Raw genomic sequence first — 21,691 nt, 5'->3', positions numbered from 1 at the left:
AATTATTCAACCACTTTCATGTAACATGTGACTAGTTTAATGTGTCTTTTATCTTATGCCATATATACAAAAGATGGCTGTGACCTAGAAAAGGTCATAAGGTCATTGCTATGGTTTACAAGGTCATTGATATGGGTCACAAGATAATGTGTTATGGTTAACAATGTTGTTGCTATGGGTCATAAGGTAATTTGTTATGGGTCACAAGGTTGTTGCTATGGGTCGCAAGGTAATTTATGGGTTACAAGGTAGTTGCTATGGGCCACAAGGTAATTTGTTATGGGTCACAAGGTAATTGCTATGGGTCACAAAGTAATGTGTTATGGGTCACAAGGTCGTTGCTATGGGTCACAAGGTAATTTGATATGGGTCACAGGGTTGTTGCTATGGGTTACAAGGTAATTTGTTATGGGTCACAAGGTTGTTGCTATGGGTCATGAGGTAATCTGTAATTGGTCGCAAGGTTGTTCCTATGGGTCATAATGTCATTTGTTATGGGTCACAAGGTCATAGCTATGTGTCACAAGGACATTGCTATGGGTCACAATGTTATTGCTATGCGTCCCAAGGTTACCTACCAGCAGAAGATGGGGCCAGTTTAGTCCAATATGGTCTCTGGGGACGCAACATGTTCGGGTGCCAGAACGGTGCTGCAATTTGCTCTCCTGCAAAAACAATATACAACATCCTTTCATTTACTGTAATGTAAACCATCTACAACGCTTAGCTTTATAACTAAAACATTTTAATTATAAAATGATATATATTGACACAACACTATTCTGACTGATAATTTGCCAGAAATTCATTGGGCGAAAGTAACTATCCATCACAGATTTTCATTAATAATACACCATATAATGCACATAATACATGGTAAAGAACGGTAGTTAATTATTTGTTTCAGTGTAGGCCAGTTTCCAGAAGAAACAAGCAATGTGTTTGTGAAACACTATGTCCCCATATATTTGACCTTTGGCCTTGAAGGGTGACCTTGACCTTTCACCACTCAAAATGTGCAGCTCCATGAGATACACATGCATGCCAAATATCAAGTTGCTATCTTCAATATTGCAACAGTTATGACCAAGATAAAAGTTGTGAGACAGAATGACAGACAGACAGGCCAAAAAAAAACAATCATTCGATCCGGCGGCATACAAAACACAGTAAATCAAATTAAGCTCTTGATTTGTGCGTTAGAAAAATTAATTCATGATTTAACATGATGAAACATTTTTAAAAGGCATCATAGCCCTTTCCCACTCAGAAGCAAAGTGAAAACTGCTTTATGCCACAAGTATAAAACCAGAACTGCCAACGAGAAACTCACTCGCAGTCTGTTCTGGTTTTATGTTATTTGCTGCTCATCAGTATTTTAGTGTTGAAATGAAGATTAAAAAAACTTTAATCTAGTAAGAAAGGTCTAAATTCATTTAAATTAGATTTTCTAAGGGACCGTCACAATGCGTATCTAAGCGGGAAAGTGTCAATTTATTTTGTGCTAAATTTGTCAAAGCATATTTTTTTCAGGTTCAAGCCAGTTCCCAGAAGAAAGAAAGAATCAAATTAACAGTAAATTAAATTTAGATAACAAGTTTTTGTTATACAGTGGAACCCCTCTAAACCGGACATCCCCGGGACCAAGAGGAAATTCTGGTTTAGAGAGGATTCCGGTTTAGAGGGGCTATTTTACTTTCAGAAGCTCAATTACATAGCTGATGTGGAAAAAAAACACTTTCAGCAAAGTTTAATAGATTATTTACATATAACATTTATTGATACTGCATCACATAAGAACAACACATGTCACTTAATCAATTGATTTGAAAGCAATATCATTCACAACATAAAACAAACAGTGCACCCTGAAAAACAAACAATTTCATACATGTATGCATTTTTTAGGTTAATTTGGTTCCTTTTTACACTGAAAAACATCTTCCAACGACACAGCCACCCATTATTCAACACACTAAAGAACTCTATATTTGTTATCAGTAATTATAATCAGTAGTATCCCCTCTATTGATCGATATGTACATCACAGGACAAGTATCTTTAAATTGGTTTGCGATTTTTACAGTTTACAAATTTTCCACCACCTTTATTAATTTCACGCGTCTTTAATCTGTATTCACAACTTTTCGACACTAGGTCTGAGGTGCGATAAATCGGCCCTGAGCGGTTGAGAGGGGTATAATTACGTATGGAATGACCCAATTTTGATCCAAAGAATGACCGGTATTCAGAATTGAGGGGATTTCGGTCTTGAGGAGATATTTTACGCATGGTTTGATAGGGAAAAAAATGGGACCGGACAATTTGTCCAGTTTAGAGAGGATTCCGGTATAGAGAGGATCCAGTTTAGAGGGTTTCCACTGTAGTAATTGAGCCTCGCTTTAGTTAAACCAGGCTTAATGCATGTGCATCCCAAAATTGGCCTAAGTGGACTGCACAGGCTCTTCTGAGACAAAAGTTAAGCCATTTTTTAAGCCCTGTTTTCCCAGAACAAGGCTAATATAGGACATCATTTAATTAAGCTATATATAGTTAAAACATATTTGTTTTTGCTTGAAAAACGCTAGTTTCCAGACAAAGAACAATCTAATAAAAAGAGGGCCTGAAAGGCTCAAAGTCGCTCACCTGAGATAACAAGATATTATTGGGACAAATCTTCTGACCAAGTTTCATGAAGACTGCCCCTTGGAAGCCATGTTGTTCAAGCAAACATAATTATTTTCGAACACATCCAAGATATCATTGAGACCAATCTTCTGACCATGAAGATTGGACAATAAATGTGGCCTCTAGGGCGTTAACAAGGTTTTACTATATAAGAAAAAATGCCCCGCCCCCTGGCGGCCATGTTTTTCAACCAAACGCATCATTTTTTAACACTTCCAAGATATTATTGGGATGAGGATTGGATAATAAATGTGGCTTCTAGAGTGTTACAAGATTTTAATATTGCCATATACAGCCATATAAGGAAAAATGCCCCGCCTCTTGGCAGCCACGTATTTCTAGAGTGTTAACAAGGTTTTACTATAGCCATATAAGGAAAAATGCCCCGCCCCCTGGCAGCCATGTTTTTCAACCAACTCTTCCAATTTTTTAACTCTTCCAAGATATTATTGGGATGAAGATTGGATAATAAATGTGGCCTCTAGAGTGTTAACAAGATTTCACTATTGCCATATATAGCCATATAAGGAAAAATGCCCCGCCCCTTGGCAGCCATGTTTTTCTAGAGTGTTAACAAGGTTTTACTATTGCCATATAAGGAAAAATGCCCCGCCCCCTGGTGGCCATGTTTTTCAACCAAACGGCATCATTTTTTTACTTTTCCAAGATATTATTGGGATGAAGATTGGATAATAAATGTGGCCTCTAGAGTGTTAACAAAATTTTACTATTGCCATATATAGCCATATAAGAAAAAATGCCATGCCCCTTGGCAGCCATGTTTTTCAAGCAAAGGTTACCATTTTTGAACTCATCCAAGATATCATTGGAAAAAATCTTCTGAGCAAGCTTCATGAAGATCGGAAAATAAATGTGGACTCTAGAGTGTTAACAAGGTTTTACTATAGCCATATAAGGAAAAATGCCCCGCCCCCTGGCAGCCATGTTTTTCAATCAACCGGCATCATTTTCGAACTCGTCCAAGATATTATTAGGATGAATCTTCTGAGCAAGTTCCATGAAGATCAGACAATAAATGTGGCCTCTAGAGTGTTAACAAGATTTTACTATAACCATATAAGGAAAAATGCCCCGCCCCTTGGCAGCCATGTTTTTCAAGCAAACATAGCCATTTTCAAAGTCAACCGTCATATCCAGAAAACACATCTTCTGACCAAATTTCATGAAGATTGGACCAAAAATGTGACTTCTAGGGTGTTCACAAGTTTTCACTATATACATATTGAGGAAACTGCCCAGCCCCCTGGCGGCCATGTTTTTTCGCCGATCTGGACCATTTTCCAACTCGTCCAAGATATCAATGCAACCAATGTTTCCACCAAGTTTCATGATGATTGGGCAAAAATTGTGACTTCTAGAGTGTTAACAAGGTTTCTCTATAGCCATATAAGGAATACTGCCCTGCCCCCTGCATGTTTTTCAACGGACCGGAACCATTTTTGAACTCAACAAACATATCATTTAGACAAACATTTTGACAAAGTTACATGAAGATTTGGCATCAAATGTGACTTCTACAGTGTTCACAAGGTTTTTCTTTTTTTTTGATCTAGTGACCTAGTTTTTGACCTAGCATTACCCAGTTTCGAACTCAGTCGAGGTATCAATGGGACAAATGTTCTGACCAAGTTTCATGAAGATCAGACAATAAATGTGGCCTCTAGAGTGTTCACAAGGCAAAATGTTGACGACGGACAAAAGGCGATCACAAAAGCTCACCATGAGCACGTTGTGCTCAGGTGAGCTAAAAAATAATTCAAATTAAGATTATGAATTTTAATTAGAATAATTACGTAATGATTAATAACAATGAGCATTTGAGTCTAATTCTGGGAAAACAGGGCTAAATGCATGCGTGTTAAGTGTTGTCCCAGATTAGCCTGTTCAGTCCGACAATTTTTCCAATAAAGAAGGTCTCTTCTTAGCAAAAATCCAGTTCAGACAGAAAGTGTCATCCCAGATAAGCCTGTGTGGACTTCACAGGCTAATCTGAGACAACATATTATGTATTTAGCCCAGTTTTCCCAAAGCGCATCTTTCATAATATCATTGTCCAAGTAAGGTACTTGAGAACAAGATTCAAACAAAAGCAACGCATAGCAAGTGCCAATGCTCGGCTGCGGGTGCAGTTTTGAACAAGAGCACCGCCTTGCGGGTGCAGACCGCTCATCTATTTTCTTTTTAAAGGTAAAGGAACTCTCATTTGCAATCACAAAGGAGGGAGGGGCGGAGTGAAGAGGGGTGTATAGTGTGGGGGTGTGAAATTTATTACATTATCTTCCAAAAATGCAGGAAAAAAAAAGCGCAAAAAAAAAAAAAAAAAAAAAAAGGGGGGGGGGGGGGGGTGGGGGGGATTTTTGGGTGCGATGGTTGGACAGTATTTCAAACATAAAATAATAAAAAATAAATATTTGTGTTTTTTAACTGTTTCAAAAAAAATGGGGGGGGGTGGGGGGGTAAAGTGTGAGGGTGTGGTGGTCATTTGGTCATTGGTGAGATGATCTTAAAAAAAAAAAAAAAAAAAATAAATAAATTAGGGGGGGGGGGAGGGGGGGAGGGGGGGGAAGGGCACAGGGGATGGTTTGGGTGGAGTCTATTGTGGTATGTCAGGTAAGAATAGTTTTTTCAAAGTATCAATCAAATCTAATCATAAATAAAGAAGTTATGGCAATTTTAGCAAAATTTAATAATTTGACCTTGAGAGTCAAGGTCATTCAAAGGTCAAGGTAAAATTCAACTTGCCAGGTACAGTAACCTCATGATAGCATGAAAGTATTTGAAGTTTAAAAGCAATAGCCTTGATGCTTAAGCAGTAAAGTGGATCGAAACACGAAATTGAACCATATATTCAAAGTTACTAAGTCAAAAAAGGGCCATAATCCCGTAAAAATAACAACCAGAGTTAAGCAACTTGTCCTTTCACTGTACCCTTATGATAGTTGGCGAGTGTTCCAAGTATGAAAGCAATATCTATGATACTTTAGGGGTAAAGTGGACCAAAACAAAACTTAACCAAATTTTCAATTTTCTAAGTATAAACAGGGCACATAATTCTGTCAAAATGCCAGTCAGAGTTACATTACTTTGCCTGCACAGTCCCCTTATGATAGTTAATAAGTGTTGCAAGTATGAAAGCAATAGCTTTGATACTGTAGGAATAATGTGGACATAAACACAAAACTTAACCAAATTTTCAATTTTCTAAGTATAAAAAGGGCACATAATTCTGTCAAAATGCACGCCAGAGTTATCTAACTTTGCCTGCCCAGTCCCTACATGATAGTAAGTAAGTGTACCAAGTTTGAATGCCATAGCATAGATACTTTCTGAGAAAAGTGGACCTAAACGCAAAACTTAACCAAAATGTTCAATTTTCTAAGTATAAAAAGGGCACATAATTCTGTCAAAATGCACGCCAGAGTTATCTAACTTTGCCTGCCCAGTCCCCTCATGAAAGTTAATAAGTGTACCAAGTTTGAATGCAATAGAATTGATACTTTCTGAGAAAAGTGAACCTAAACGCAAAACTTAACCGGACGCCAATGCCAACGCCGACGCCAAGGTGATGACAATAGCTCATAATTTTTTTTCAAAAAATAGATGAGCTAATAAATGAAAGCTTGTCAGAATTTTTTAATTTTTGGTCACAGTGATCTTGACCTTTGACCTAGTGACCCAAAAATGGGTGTGGCGTGTAGAACTCATCAAGGTGCAGCTACATATGAAGTTTCAAAGCTGTAGGTGGAAGCACTTTGATTTTAGAGCCAATGTAAAGGTTTTAGCACAATGCCAGACAGCGGAAAAGCTGGCTATGACAATACCTCGGATTTTCTCCGAAAACAGCTGAGCTAACAAAATTGGGCAAAATGGAAAGTTTTATATGAAACAAAATTAAGGATTGTTCTCTGTATATTAAGAATAAAAAAAGTGTTTAAAATATATAATTACAAAGTTTAAAAGGCATTCTTAGGCATGTTTTACCATAAATCTGGGAGACCAGGGCCCTCTGCTTCATTGCAATCAGCTCTGGGTCCCACATTCGTAGCTGCCGTTTGTTGGGGGCCAAAGACTGGAGCAACTTGCGTCTGGAATCACAAAAATAAGTGTCAATGAAATCAAACATACCATACCAAAACGTTACTTTTGTTTATTTTAATTTGTTTGTTTGGGGCCAAAGATTGTAGCAATTTGCATCTGAAACAACAGAAATGTGTGTCAATGAAATAAAATATACAGTACGAACATTAATAGCTGAAGTTTGTTGGGGCCAAAGACTGTAGCAACTTGCGTCTGAAATCGCAGCAATGTGTGTCAATGAAATCAAATATACCGTACAAACACTTAACTTGTGTTTATTTTAATTTCTTAAATGCTTAACATGTTTCGGCAATAGCCACTATCAGTTGTAATAATATAAACATAAACGCAGTAAATGAGGGCAGAGTCATACAGATACATAACATTGATTTGTAGAAAATATATATAACATATAATTTTATAGTATATATATTTTTAGAAATTTGATTTAATGATACCAAAATAAAACAAGTACAGCAAATCAAGACAAAATTAATATGACTTTTTCCATAAAATAGATATATTATACCGCTCAATTTCAGAAAATGAATGTATAACTTTTTGCATTTTCATGTCTCGTACATGCTACGTTTTGATTGGATAATCTGGTCTTTAATATGACCTGTTTTTATTTTGCTGCTTAATCCATTACTTATGCAAATTAACTCCTAATATTTCATGGCAGTTTTAATCATTAATCAAAAAGAGGCAAAATGTGGTCATTTTTTCCAAAACTCTTAACAACATATCTGCTCTTTATTTACATTTGACAATAGTAAAATTCTGTAATTGTTTGGCTCCAACTTTAAAGTTTTGACGATGAAACAGAAAGTGAAAAGCCAATAAAATTCAGTTGTGTCACATGTAGATTAAATAAAACCAGCTTTTACACAAATCGCTTTGTAATATAGAATAGCATCTTTCTGCATTTCATGAACTGTCAGGAAAATTTCAATTAATTTATGCATACATTTCTACATGATATCTAACCCAGTGCATATGTTCTGCATAATCCAGTGACCTAGTTGCAACAAGATAACTGATCTCAACACCTTCTTCCTGACCTAGTTGCCACTAGATACTTGACTCAGTTACCTAGTTTCTACCTCCCCCAGTAACTAGTGTTTCTATACCTAGCTACCATGTTTCTCCCAGATACCTGGCCATGTGATCTACCTTTTACCTAATCCAGTAACTCAGTTTGTACCTTAACTAGTGACCTTATTTCTACCTTACCCAAAGGCCTAATTTCCAATTGCAAGCCTCAGTTTCCCAAAGATACTTACCTAACCCTAACCCTAACCAATTGACCTAGTTTCTACCAGACCTAGTGATACAATGTCTTCCAGATACTGGACCAATACACCTAGATTCCATCTGACCAAGGGAACTAGTGTCCATACATGCCAGACGTCCCGATCTCGGCGGGACAGTCCCGCTTTTGGGCCCTTTGTCCCGGCGTCCTGATATGAGACGATTTGTCCCGACATTCGTAAAAAACTATGTAAGGTCTATAGGTTCCCAATAAAATTCGCTATTCAAGCTCTGTTTCTCTAACACTTTCCACCGCTTATCCCTTTATTGCCCCCAATTAACAATCCGATTCTACTTGTCGTGTGTACCAGTGTTGTTTATGACACCTTATCAGCGATTTATCGGCTAATTATTGATTTTATCAGGCATTCACACCATGGTGGTCTTCAAGATAGTGGTCGCTTATTGCTATCGATAGTTGTATTATAATGAAATAAATGTTGAAAATGTGTTCGTTTTTGTCTTTGTTTGAAACGGTTTACAAAACAATTGTTTTGTAAAATTAACTCTACGTCATTAATGAGTCTTTTACATTCAATGTTTAGTTCCAAAATAGCGGGATAATCCGAATGTGCAATATACCAAAAACGCCGATCAAGAACGTTGCTTCAGCGCACTGAAAAAAAATTAGAAAGAAGAAATGGAAAATCTGGGCCATAGAACGGTTGAGGCGTTGTTGGCAGTTAAAATGAACACAAAGACGGTTTGCTTCCACCAAAAACCTACCTCGGAAATGTGTACGACCGCGCATTCCGTGTCAAGCTGATGTAACTGTTCGGTAGATAGTTTACTGTAACCCGTACTTTCAGTGTACTGGATAGCCTCCCCTGCGTCAATGTTTGCCATTGAAAGTAATATAATGAGTATTGTTGTCGTAATGTTCCAGATTTTGTACTCTAAAAAGATGAATATTATCTTCGTTGTTTGCTAATGTCTTATTTAATAAAACTGTTATTGTTATGTTTTGGATTTCATGCTTCATATCAGATGTTTTATGTCTTGAATTAAAGTATCAAGAGTTTTTGTTATTACTATACTGACTACAGTAAAGGTGGAATGATAGATCATTTTAGGTGTCCTGCTTTTTGGTCAAATGTCCTGACAATTTTTTATGGAATGTCCCCTTTTGGACCTAAAACATTCTGGCAAGTATGCTAGTGTCCATTCGAAAATTATCCATTTGACCTAGTTTCCACCTGACAAAGTGACCTACTTTCCCCAAGATACCTGACCCAGTGACCTTGTTTCCACCAGAAACTTGACCAGTTGACCTAGTTTCCATGATATACCTGACCAAGTGACTTAGTTTCCACCTTTCCCATTGATTAAATTTCCTGAAAATACTTGACCATGCAATTTTCTCTCTACCTGACCAAGTAACCCAGTTTGTTCCTTAACCAGTGACTTAATTTCTGTTTAACTCAACGGCCTGGTTTCCACTTGATATTCAACCCAAAGGCCAAGTTTCCCCCAGACGCCTCAAATATCCTAGTTTCCATCTGACCTAGCGACCTAATACCTGATACCGGACCCATTCATCTACTTTGAACAAGATACTTGACCAAATGACCTAGTTTCCAACAAACCCAGTGACCTAGTTTCTTCCAAATATCTGATATATTGACCTAGTTTTCACCTGATATATGATCAAGAGGCATAATTTACACCAAATAACCCAGTGAATAAGTTCCCACCTGACCCAGTGACCTAGTTGCCACAAAATATCTGATCTAGTGACCTAGAATCTACAAGATATCTGACCTACTGACAAAGTTTCCACTTGATGCCTGATCCAGATGCATTGTTTCAACCAAATTACCCGGTGACCTAGTTTCCAATAGACCCAATGACCCAGTTTTCGAAGATATCTGATCTAGTGACCTATTCCTGATTTAGTGAGTCAATTTTTACCAGATACCATACTTTGTGACATAGTGTCTTTCTTTTACAGCAACTTAGTTCCAACCAGACAAAGGGACCTAATTCCACAATATACTTGCCTCAGTGACCTAGTTTCCACAAAATGATTAAGCATATCTGGAAGTTGCCACTCGACCCAGTGGCGCAGTTTTCACCAGATACCTGGCACACTGACATAGTTTCTTTCTGTTCCTCCAACTAAATTTCTTTCTGACCTAGTGCCATAGTTGTTACCTGATGTATTTCCTCCAAGCCAGCTGTATAGTTAGTGCAGCGATCTGTTTGTGGAATTCGTCTGCTCCCTGTCGCATCCTCATCTTATGAACTGCCTGCTTAGCTGTGAGAAGAATGGCAAATGACCTCATCTTGTGACTGAAAAATATCAAGGAACAATACTCTTATCTGACAAATATCAAGGGATAATACTCTTAAAGAGCATCTTACTTAAAGGGAGATAATTGAAAATGGCTTCTTCTTGGAATTGAACATATCAAGGGATAAAACTCTTAACTGACAAATATAAATGGAGAATATTCTTAAAGAACACCTAACTTAAGGGGGGATAATTGAAAATGACATTTTCTTTGGACTGAAAATATCAAGGAAAAATACTGTCAAAATACACCTTACTTAAAGGGAGATCAATCTTACTATTTCTGCAAATGACCTCATCTTGTGATTGAAAACATATCAAGGGATTATATTCTTATAGTAGACCTTACTGTCTGCTGTGAGAAGAATTGTAAAGGACCTCATATTTGAACCTAAAATATATCAAGGGAGATTACTCTTAAAGTACACTTAACTGAAAAGTAGATAATTCTATGAACTGCCTGCTTTAGCTTGAGAAGAATGGCAAATGACCTCATCTTGTGACAGAAAAAAATCACATAAGAATACTTTTTAAGTGCACACACATGTAACTTATGGTAAACTGATTTGAGAAATTATAATTTAACACATTATATATTCATTTTGTTTGACAGTGGAAGGGAAGTGGACAATTGAAATGAGTTTCCATTTTCAATTATTGATCAACATTTAGAATTTCAATTGATGTACAAGAATTAGATGATCATTGGGAATGAAAAGTGTCTTGCATTTTGTTCATTGTGTGATGATCACATATTTACAGTTTCAATGTAATCCCTAATAAGTTTGTTCAACAAAATTATGATATTTGTACCAACTGATCAACCAACAAACCAGCAATCATAAGACTGCAATATAAACCCTCCCTGTGCAGATGCAATAACATGGATTTCCACCATTTTCTTACCCCTGCAGTATTTTTTTTTTATCAATCATAAATTCCTCATTTAAGATTTAACAAATAGATACTTACATCAAGAGATTAATCTGCAGCATATAGTTGCTCACATGCCATACTTTCCACATGAATAAATGCAAATACTGTACACTCATTTATATTAGTTGGAATGAAATTTCATGGTTTTACAAAAAAATGACTTTTTATTGACATGTACATTTTTCGATTTCTTATTTTTTGAAGAAAAAGAGGAATCTGTGTTGTTCATTTTCTGATGTTTGTTTTAAATTCATGGATCGGTCACTCCACAAAATCAACAGAAATTATTGTCCCATGAAAAATAATGACTTGAGAGTAGACTTATAGGCTAGATACTGTCTATGCAACTTTTCTGTCGAAATAGACATGACAATTATTTCAAATAAAGAGCTCCACAATTCAAAAGTCATTATCTATTTTACACACTATTTTCCTTCTTTTTTCAAATTCTAAATATGTAGAGAACCTACAATATTTTGTTTCAAGTAAAACAAAAATGCTGTACTCAAACTTTATTAAATATTTTTTTCAAAGTACTTTACTCAGACAATAATATTAAATACCAATAATCAAACATTTCGATATCTGTGTATTCTGATACATAGATCAGCCACGCTCTGGGAAAATAGGGCTACATGCATGTGCATAAAGTGTTGTCCCTGATTAGCCTGTGCACTGTGCACAGGCTAATCAGGGACACAAATTTCAGCACTTATGGTGTTTTTCCTTTAAAGAAGTCTCTTGTTAGCAAAAATCCATCATAGTCTGAGAATGATGTCCCTGATTAGCCTATCTGTACTCCACAGACGAATCTGGAATGACACTTTACGCACATGCAGTAAGCTCCATTTTCCTAGAGCAAGGTTATATATATATATATATATATGTCGCGTTCTGAGAAAACTGGGCTTAATGCATGTGCGTAAAGTAAAGTCCCAGATAAGGGACGAAACTTTCCGCCTAAATTGGATTTTTGCTAAGAAGAGACTTCATTTAAACAAACAATGTCATTAAAGCGGAAAGTGTCATCCCTGATTAGCCTGTCCGGATTGCAAAGGCTAATCTGGGACGACACTTTACGCACTTGCATTATGCCCAGTTTTCTCAGAACACAACTCATATGTAAAGCAGTTTCAATAGGATCACGTCCATTGAATTGTAACTCTGTTTACAAGGAGACAACAAAAATATCCTTTTGAAAATTCATGTTTTACCTCATGACTAGATACAACAAAAATATAGTAAAACAAACTAAGCTCTAAACTATTTTAAATATTTTGAGTTTTTTGTATGTTCATATATTCATATGTTCAAAGTATGGCATGTTACCAACAAAACACATTCGAGTAAAACACTTATTCCAAAATATTTCACAAACTCCTATAAACACCTTCCATATTAAATATTCACATTCACTCTGAGAGAAAAATAAACTGCGTTTCAGATTTAAATAAGGATAGTCAGGTTTAGCCAATAAATCATCCATATAGTATAATGGTTATATTGATTCAGAACATCAACAATCACTGAAAGCTATTTCAATCGACCACAAAAGGTTTCAAATAAAATCATGTGCAAGGTACATTTTAATTGACATTCTGTCTTTCTTTTGTCAGAAAAATTATAATGGCTCTTACATTATACATTTATTATTCTATATAAGAACATTTGCACCTGTTTTCTGGGAAAATTCGCCTTAATGCATGGGCATTAAGTGTCATCCGTGATTAGCCTGTGCATAATGCACAGGCTAATCAGAAACAAAACTTTGCGCTTTTCTGGTATTTTTTTATTAATAGAAGTTTCTTATTAGCGAAAAAATCCAGTTAAGCCTGCACATGCTTATCTGGGAGGATATGCATTAAGCCCAGTTTTCCCAGACCGTGGCTCCCCTGGTTGCAACGAGGATATCCTCTTAGCCACATCAACAGGGTTACACTCCACATAAAGGTCAAACTCTCACTTTCTCCATGCTTTCATTTAAATTTAGAATGAAAGTGTTCTTCAATATTAAATGTAGTAAGGTTTAACTGAAACAGCATGATAGGTGAGTGAATTAAAAAAAAAAAACTTTTTGTTTGGAAACCTTTAATTTGGAATTAAAGGCTGTGATTTGGGATAAATTGATACTTTTTGACATTGAAAATGGTGCTGAATGTTGAAACCAAGTTTGACAAAAACAACAACAACAATCCTTTGACTCCCACATAACATCAAACGCTTACTTTCTCCATGCTTTCTGAATCCTCATGGCTGCGTATTGTTTTCTCCTGAAGTCGTGTAAACGTGTGTTTTCTGAGTGTTTGATGACCTGTGTCTGCTGCTTTCGTCGTAAAACATTTTCCCCCTCCTCCTTCGCTTCTTTTTTGGTCCTGAAACCATCGTATAAACATCAAAAAAAGATGACAATGTTTTGCTTGAACCAGTTGATCATAACTTTAATGGCCAGTAAAGGCATCAGTCTGTTTTCTTCAGACACAACTACAATTTATTTTAAAAGAAATGATATCAAACATGTCCGAATTATTCGCTGAAACAATCATATGCACATGAAGAAAATATTTGGGCCTGGCTTAGAAAAAACAGGGTTTAATGCATGTGTGTAACGTGTTGTTCTAGAATAGCCTGTGCAGTCCACACAGGCTCATCAGGGACAACACTTTCTGCCTAAACTGGATGTCCTGAACGAGAAGAGACTTTCTTTGAATACAAAATACCATAAGAGCTGAAAGTGTTGGCCCTGATAAGCCTGCGCAGACTGCACAGGCTAATCTTGGACAACACTTTATGCACATGCATTGAGCCTGGTTGTATGGTTAAATAAGAATTTCCAATTGCCAGTATACACTTTATAATACATTTCTTTTTCATTGTATTCTCTAAGACTGAAAATAATGATTTGTGTAACTTAATAGCTGATCAAATGAGTCTTTAACCAATTTACAGTTCACAATGTATATGAGTTACGTTCTGAGAAAACTGGGCATAATGCATGTGCGTAAAGATGACCCAGATTAGCCTGTGCAGTCCGCACAGGCTAATCAGGGACGACACTTTTCGCTTTTATGACATTTTTCATTTAAATGAAGTCCCTTCTTAGCAAAAATCCAATTTAGGCAGAAAGTGTCGTCCTTGATTAGCCTGTGCGGACTTCACAGGCTAATCTGGGACGACACTTTATGCACATGCATTATGCCTAGTTTTCTCAGAACACGACTCATATCATAACAACACAAGTTTACATACAAAAGTATTAAATAACTATAGCACACAATTTAAAATGAATATGTTTGTTACAACAGCAATATGTTTTTACTTTATTAACGTCATACTTTTTTGCTAAATACATTTGTATTATTATTCCACTCTCTTACCACAAATAAATTATAATAAATCACAAAAGCTAAAAATAATCATATATAGAGTTAATTGATAGACAAGATGAAAAGGAAATAAGAACAAACAAGTCCAGAAACAAGCTACATTTATATTTGCAAAACAACACAAATGCTTGAAGAATCCCCATAAAGGTTCAAAATTGTTTTAAAATATAGACATGTATAATTAAAGCCTTTAAAACAATTTTAAACTTGGTTTGTAGTCATAACAGACAAATCCTCAACAGATTACAGCAGCTCTTTATGAAATCCAAAGCTTATAATTCGTACTTAAAATACTCTAATATTAAGTCTGTTACAAATCAGTTTTTAGTGTTTTAATCAGTTAAACATTCAGCCATTTATCCCTAAAAAAAAGGTACTCTGAATTTAGATTTGTACCAAAATCTCACACATTTTCAAATACATACTTATCCGGGTTTTTTTTTACTCAAATAATGAAATACTAAAAATTATACTACCTGTTTAATAGCAATTTAAGGTACAACATTTTCTCATAGGCAGTAACGAGTAACGAGTGAGCCATATAAACCAAGACACTCTTGTCATCAATTTTTCAATCTTATCAATTCATGTATTATGATATTCTGTTACAAACTGTTAACAATGAGATGATTTGAATTCCATTATAATACAGGCAATGTCCCTGAAAGTCTTATAGGTCGCAGTGGTGTTGTGGATATGGTGTCTGCCTAGCAATCAAGAGGACTGGTTGCAATTTCAATCCCCACTGTGGGAGCATCTTTAGATTTCCCCCATAGATACCAAGTACTTGTTCTAATCCCAGGAAATGGACTTGAGAGCATTTCAAATAAGCCCTAGGCTTTCTATGCAATAGAGCAAAAAAAAGGTTTAAACTAAGTCTAACTGAGATGCTGAGATGCATATGATCTTCTTGAAACATAAGATGAATCTACTGTAAACGAATAGAAATTCGTCGGTATGAAATTTCGTTGTTAAATAAAAAAACAACTAATTTGTTGACACGTAATTTCGTGGATTTCAAATAAAAAACCAACTAATTTGATGATACGTTATTTTGTGAATTTGAAATTTTCGGGGAAAACTGACCGTCATAATAATTAAACTTTTATTAAAACAACCAGAGTATATAACAAAGCATAATCTGCTAATCTGTGTTGACAGCAAGATTTAAGTTAATGTGCACTGAAGCATGAAAGTGTTGCTGATAATTGTCAATAAGAGCGAATAAGCGGCGATCTTGTGGGTCCCTGCTCGCTAATTGCCATCAATGTTGTTTTGACAATATTTGCAATTCTCTGCTCAATCGGTTCCCTAGTAGTAGCAATTGAGTAATAAGGTCCCCAAGATACAGGTGTGAAAACCGTTATGTCTATTTTAACTTTAATTGACATATGTGATAAATCTGCAAACTATTAATTTTACGACGTCATGTAAAAGAGACCAATCGTTGATATATAGTTTAAATACCTTGCTTGATTTAAAAAGTACAAATGACATTCCGAAATTACTGATTTCGGATTAAAAATGCATAAATAATCGTTGGTACTTGAATTCGTGGTTCAGCAGACCAACAAAATCCACGAAAGTTCATACCACACGAAATTTAATGGTTTTACAGTATATTTGAATATTGTAAAATAATTTATATTGGTGGGCATGAAATTACATGGTTAAACAAGAGCTGTGTTTGAGAAACACAATTCCTCCTACTGCACTTTCAAGCCACGCAGCAGCTATTGTATAGAAATTTATTAGGTCCAAGGCCCGTAACTTTGTATGATCACAGTGACCTTGACCTTTAACCTAGTGACCTAAAACTAAAACCATGTTTGATTGTAGATCTCAATGAGATGCATGCACATGTGAAGTTTAAAGAACACAGACCCAAGAGTTTTCATTTTATAAGCAAGGTTAAAGTTTTGGGACAGACACACACATACAATGACAGACAGACATGCCAAAAACAAGTGCAGACCGCTCATCTATTTTTCTTTTTAAAGGTGTAGGGACCTATCTCAATTTCAATCACAAGGAGGGAGGGTTGGAGAGGAGAGGGGTGTATAGTGTGGGGGTGTGGTCATTTATTACATTATCTTACAAAAATGCAAAAAAAAAAAATTGGGAGGGGGGGATTCTTGGGTGGGATGGTTGGACGGTTTTTCAAAAATAAAATAATAAAAATAAATATTTGTGTTTTTTAACCATGTTTGAAAAAAACAATAGATGTGTTTGTCAGAAACACAATGCCCCCTTTTGTGCCGCTTTGATTTTTTTTATATTTTTTTTTACCTTTTACCTTGAAGGATGACCTTGACCTTGAACTTCCACCACTCAAAATGTGCAGCTTTATGAGAAGGCCGCTTTGAAATTATTATTTTTTTGACCTTTGACCTTGAAGGATGACCTTGACCTTGAAGAATGACTTTGACCTTGAACTTCCACCACTCAAAATGTGCAGCTTCATGAAAAAGCCAGTTTGAATTTTTATATAAAAAATTACCTTTGACCTTGAAGGATGACCTTGACCTTGAAGGATGACCTTGACCTTGATCTTCCACCACTTAAAATGTGCAGCTTCATGAGAACACCGCTTTGAAATTTTTTAATTTTTTTTTTTACCTTGAAGGATGACCTTGACCTTGAACTTCCACCACTCAAAATGTGCAGCTTCATGATAACGCCGCTTTGATTTTTATTTAAAAAAATACCTTTGACCCTGAAAGATGACCTTGACCCTGAAGGATGACCTTGACCTTGAACCTACACCACTCAAAATGTGCAGCTTCATGATAACGCCGCTTTGAATCTATTTTTTTGTTAACCTTTGACCATGAAGGATGTCCTTGACCTTAAAGAATTACCTAGACCTTGAACTTCCACCACTCAAAATGTGCAGCTTTATGATAATGCCGCTTTGTAATTTTTTATCTGTTTTTTTACCTTTGACCTTGAAGGATGACCTTGACCTTGAAGAATGACCATGAACTTCCACCACTCAAAATGTGAAGCTTCATGAGAACGCCGCTTTGAATTTTTATTTTATTTTTTACCTTGAATGATGACCTTGACCTTGAACTTCCACCACTCAAAATGTGCAGCTTCATGAGATACACATGCATGCCAAATATCAAGTTGCTATTATTAAAAAAGTTATGGCCAATGTTAAAGTTTTCGGACGGACAGACGCCTTTGACCTTTGACCTTGAAGGATGACCTGCACCTTCACCTTTCACAACTTAAAATGTTCAGCTCCATGAGATACACATGCCAAATATCAAGTTGCTATCTTCAATATTGAACAAGAGGGCTTGAAGGCCCAAAGTCGCTCACCTGAGATAAAAAGAAATGACCTGTTCTTTGCAGCCCAAGATATCAATGGAGCAAAATTAATGTTCTAACCAAGTATCATGAATAATGAACAACAAATGGCCCCTTGGTGGCCATGTTTTTTTAACAGACCTGAACCATTTTTTAACTCTTCCAATATATGTCCAAATTTCATGAAGATTGGGAAAAAAATGTGTCTTCTAACCTGTTCACATGTTGTCACTATATACATATAAAGAAAACTGTCCCACTCCCTGGAGGCCATGTTTTTTCACTGATCACGACCATTTTCAAACTTGTCCGAGACATCCACATAACTAATGTTTTGACAAAATTTCATGGTGATTAGGCAAAACATGTGACTTCTAGAGTGTTCACAAGCTTTTTTACTATATAAATATAAGGAAAAAGACCCCCCCCCCCCCCCCCCCACCCTGGCGGCCATGTTTTTTTACCAATCCAAACCATTATCAAACTCAACTGTCCTATCCAGGTGTGGTAGTGTGGTCTCCTTCGCTTACGCAAATGAACCGGTCACAGGACGGTTACAAGTTATGTAACTTTGTGAGCACTTATGTAATCCGAAAAAATAAATTTGACAAACTCTTATTTCCGGTCAGGATGAATATACCGGTACTGACTGGTTGTAATTCAATTTACTAAAGGTGTTCAGTCAGGCACGCCTAAATACACTCAAAGAATTTATTTATAAGTGAAAACCAAGGCAGCTTTAACAAAAATAACTTATTTTCATTCCAAGAACTGGGAAAAATGAAGAACAATGACAGAAAATTAAGAACAGGTACAAGCCAAGTCTAAAGAATCTAAGTATCGTTACAAAAATGAACAACAGCAAATACCTTAATGAATGTAAAAAGAAGTTCAAAATCTGTAAAAAAAACTGATATAAATATAAGTTACTAGAAAGTGCTTCAAAAATCAAGTTTAAGAAATAGGTCTAATTTAATCTAAAGAACAATATTTATGGAGATTAGGAAACTTCAGTGAATCAAATGTAACCGGACCGGGGGAAATCTATGCCCTTGTTATTAATGGCATAACATAACTCGCTTTCTGCGTTTATACTCTTTTATTCATTTATAGTTCACATAATTTTCAACAAATTCCATCTTCCTATATTGCATTCTTAAGCATTCCTTCTTAACTCTATTACATTCTTATCAGATCTTATTTAACAACTTTCATCTTCCTATTTCCAACTGTCTCTCTCTAACTTGTAACTCACTTTCTAACTTTTCTCTTACTGACCTCTACTTGCTTCCTTCATAAACTAACTTGTCACTCTATTGAAACCCTTTCATCCCTAGAACCAAGTCACACCCACACATCTCACTGACCAATCCTATCTCTCATTCATCCATCGATCATACAGATCCTTAATGCCAAGTCACACCCACACATCTCACTGACCAATCCTATCTATCTCTCATCCAACATACAGTACCTTACTTCCTTACTTCTATAAGACTGTAATTAATTAGCACCTAGTCTAAGAATCTTTAGTCACAGTCATTATTTATAGCTAGAACTGATAAGCATACAGTCTGCATATTGAGTGTGAATTTAACATGAGAAGACTTCCAAGACTGTAACTAACACAATGTAATCAATATCAAGTTAAACATGTGGTTCCAAGTAACCTTCTACTGCAATTCAGTAGACACAGAAATCATATTCAAACATATTCACAGAAATCAATTAAATATCTTTAAAACTGTAACTATTGTATTGTATGAATTTATAATGTACTAAATTTACTACAGTTATTGAAATAGAACAGTCTTTCTAATTTAGAAAATGCCAAATAAAAATAATCTCAATAATAAGAATTATTTAGAAAATAATGTCAAAATGTCTTGATGCTGGTGTTAAAAATAATTTACAGTTTAATTATTTCAAAATTCCAACCTTTTTCAAGAGCTGTTAACTTTTCAAGAAAGCATCAAGAGGTGTTTAAACCAGCCAAAACAGCTTATTTTATACAGTACAGAAGAGATCAATGGCAGAGTAGTCAATTTTTCCTCAGAACAGTGCATTTATCAATGATCAATATCTTCCCAAATTCCAGAGCAGAACTAAAAATAGATTACTGAACCGGGTTAAACAAGGGAGATAAATACTGCATAAATACTTCAAAATCATGTACATGTTGTCTTTCTTTCAGTTATCTCTTAGTTGAAAGGCTTATTATAAGTGTTATTGACTAAAACAGTTATGTTAACTATGAAAATTCTGTGTTATGAAAAATTACATAACACAGTTAATGTCACATAATATTGACATAATTAAACCAAACTTTACTACACAGGAAACCAATGTTCTGACCAAATTTCATTAAGATTGAGCAAACTAAAAAGTTAACAAGATTTTACTATAGCCATATAAGGAAAAATGCCCCGCCCCTTGGCAGCCATGTTTTTCAAGCCAAGGTTACCATTTTTGAACTCTTGCAAGATATCATTGGGACAAATCATCTGAGCAAGTTTCATGAAGATCGGAAAATAAATGTGGCCTCTAGAGTGTTAACAAGGTTTAACTATAGTCATATAAGGAAAAATGCCCCGCCCCCTAGCGGCCATGTTTTTCAACCAACCGACATCATTTTCGACCTTTTCCAAGATATCATTAGGATGAATCTTCTGACCAAGTTTTATGAGGATCAGACAATAAATGTGGCCTCTAGAGTGTTAACAAGATTTTGCTATAGCCATATAAGGAAAAATGCCTCGCCCCTTGGCAGCCATGTTTTTCAAGCAAACGTAACCATTTTCGAACTTTTCCAAGATATCATTGAAACCAATCTTCTGACCAAATTTCATGAAGATTGGACAATAAACGTGGCCTCTAGAGAGTGAACTAGAACCAGTACATGGTGTCTTTGGGAGAGATCAAAGGAACTCTCAACAGTGGGGATAAAATCCATGACCTCCCGATAGCTAGGCTGACACTGTAATCCTCTATGCCACTATGCTCAAAATATTAACTTCAACATGCGTAGGATAAAAAATAAATTAATGGTTGTATAGCATGAAAAACAAGCAAAGGAATGTTATAGTTTTTCTATACTGGAGTGTTTCTCTTTGGCAAATATCCCACACTTTTCAAAGGTGTGTACCCCCATTGTAGAAATTTAAATGACCCACACTCTGGAAATACAGAGCTTAATGCATGTGCGTTGAGTGTCTTATCAGATTAACCTGTGCAGTCTGCACAGGCTTATCAGGTACAATACTTTCTGCTTTTATGGTATGTTTTTAAAAGTGACTTTCATCAACAATCCTGTTCAGGAACAAAGTCTTTTCTCAGGCTGAGACTTGGATAACCCTGTTCACAAATGCATTTAACACGGTTGTCCTAGAGCGAGGCTTAAATGTTTAAACTACATTTCAAGGTTCCAGTTACTTTCACTTTCACTTTCTAAACCATGGAAGCTTAACTCTGGGCCCCTATTCACCAAACGATTCATAGACTTAAGTCTAAAAATAAAGAATATCCTTAAAAACTACTCAAAAGTAGAGTCTGGCATATCATTCCTCATTTAGAAACAGATGTTAATTGTATATGAAATTTTCATGAGCCTGCACTTGAAGGCATTTTTATTGTGTCTAAGAATTTTCTTTGTTGGGTATCA

General features: G+C 35.8%; 1 protein-coding gene across 4 annotated transcripts in view; it reads right to left on the bottom strand.

Annotated features, from left to right (window-relative positions):
- The window catches only part of LOC127847285 (inversin-like), a 178,446-nt gene that overhangs the window by 10,192 nt on the left and 146,563 nt on the right, over window positions 1-21,691 (bottom strand). For all 4 annotated transcript variants that reach the window (XM_052379099.1, XM_052379097.1, XM_052379096.1 and 1 more), the window contains 4 exons: window positions 13,555-13,701; window positions 10,255-10,392; window positions 6,691-6,794; window positions 579-665 (listed from right to left, as the gene is read on the bottom strand). In XM_052379099.1, the coding sequence (XP_052235059.1) occupies window positions 579-665; window positions 6,691-6,794; window positions 10,255-10,392; window positions 13,555-13,701 (476 nt within the window). The remainder of the gene's footprint in view (window positions 1-578; window positions 666-6,690; window positions 6,795-10,254; window positions 10,393-13,554; window positions 13,702-21,691) is intronic.

This window comes from Dreissena polymorpha, chromosome 10, assembly GCF_020536995.1.
Source record: "Dreissena polymorpha isolate Duluth1 chromosome 10, UMN_Dpol_1.0, whole genome shotgun sequence".
Lineage (NCBI taxonomy): Eukaryota > Metazoa > Mollusca > Bivalvia > Myida > Dreissenidae > Dreissena > Dreissena polymorpha.
Note: the sequence above shows the minus strand (reverse complement) of the source record. Positions and strands in the feature narration are given on the sequence as shown.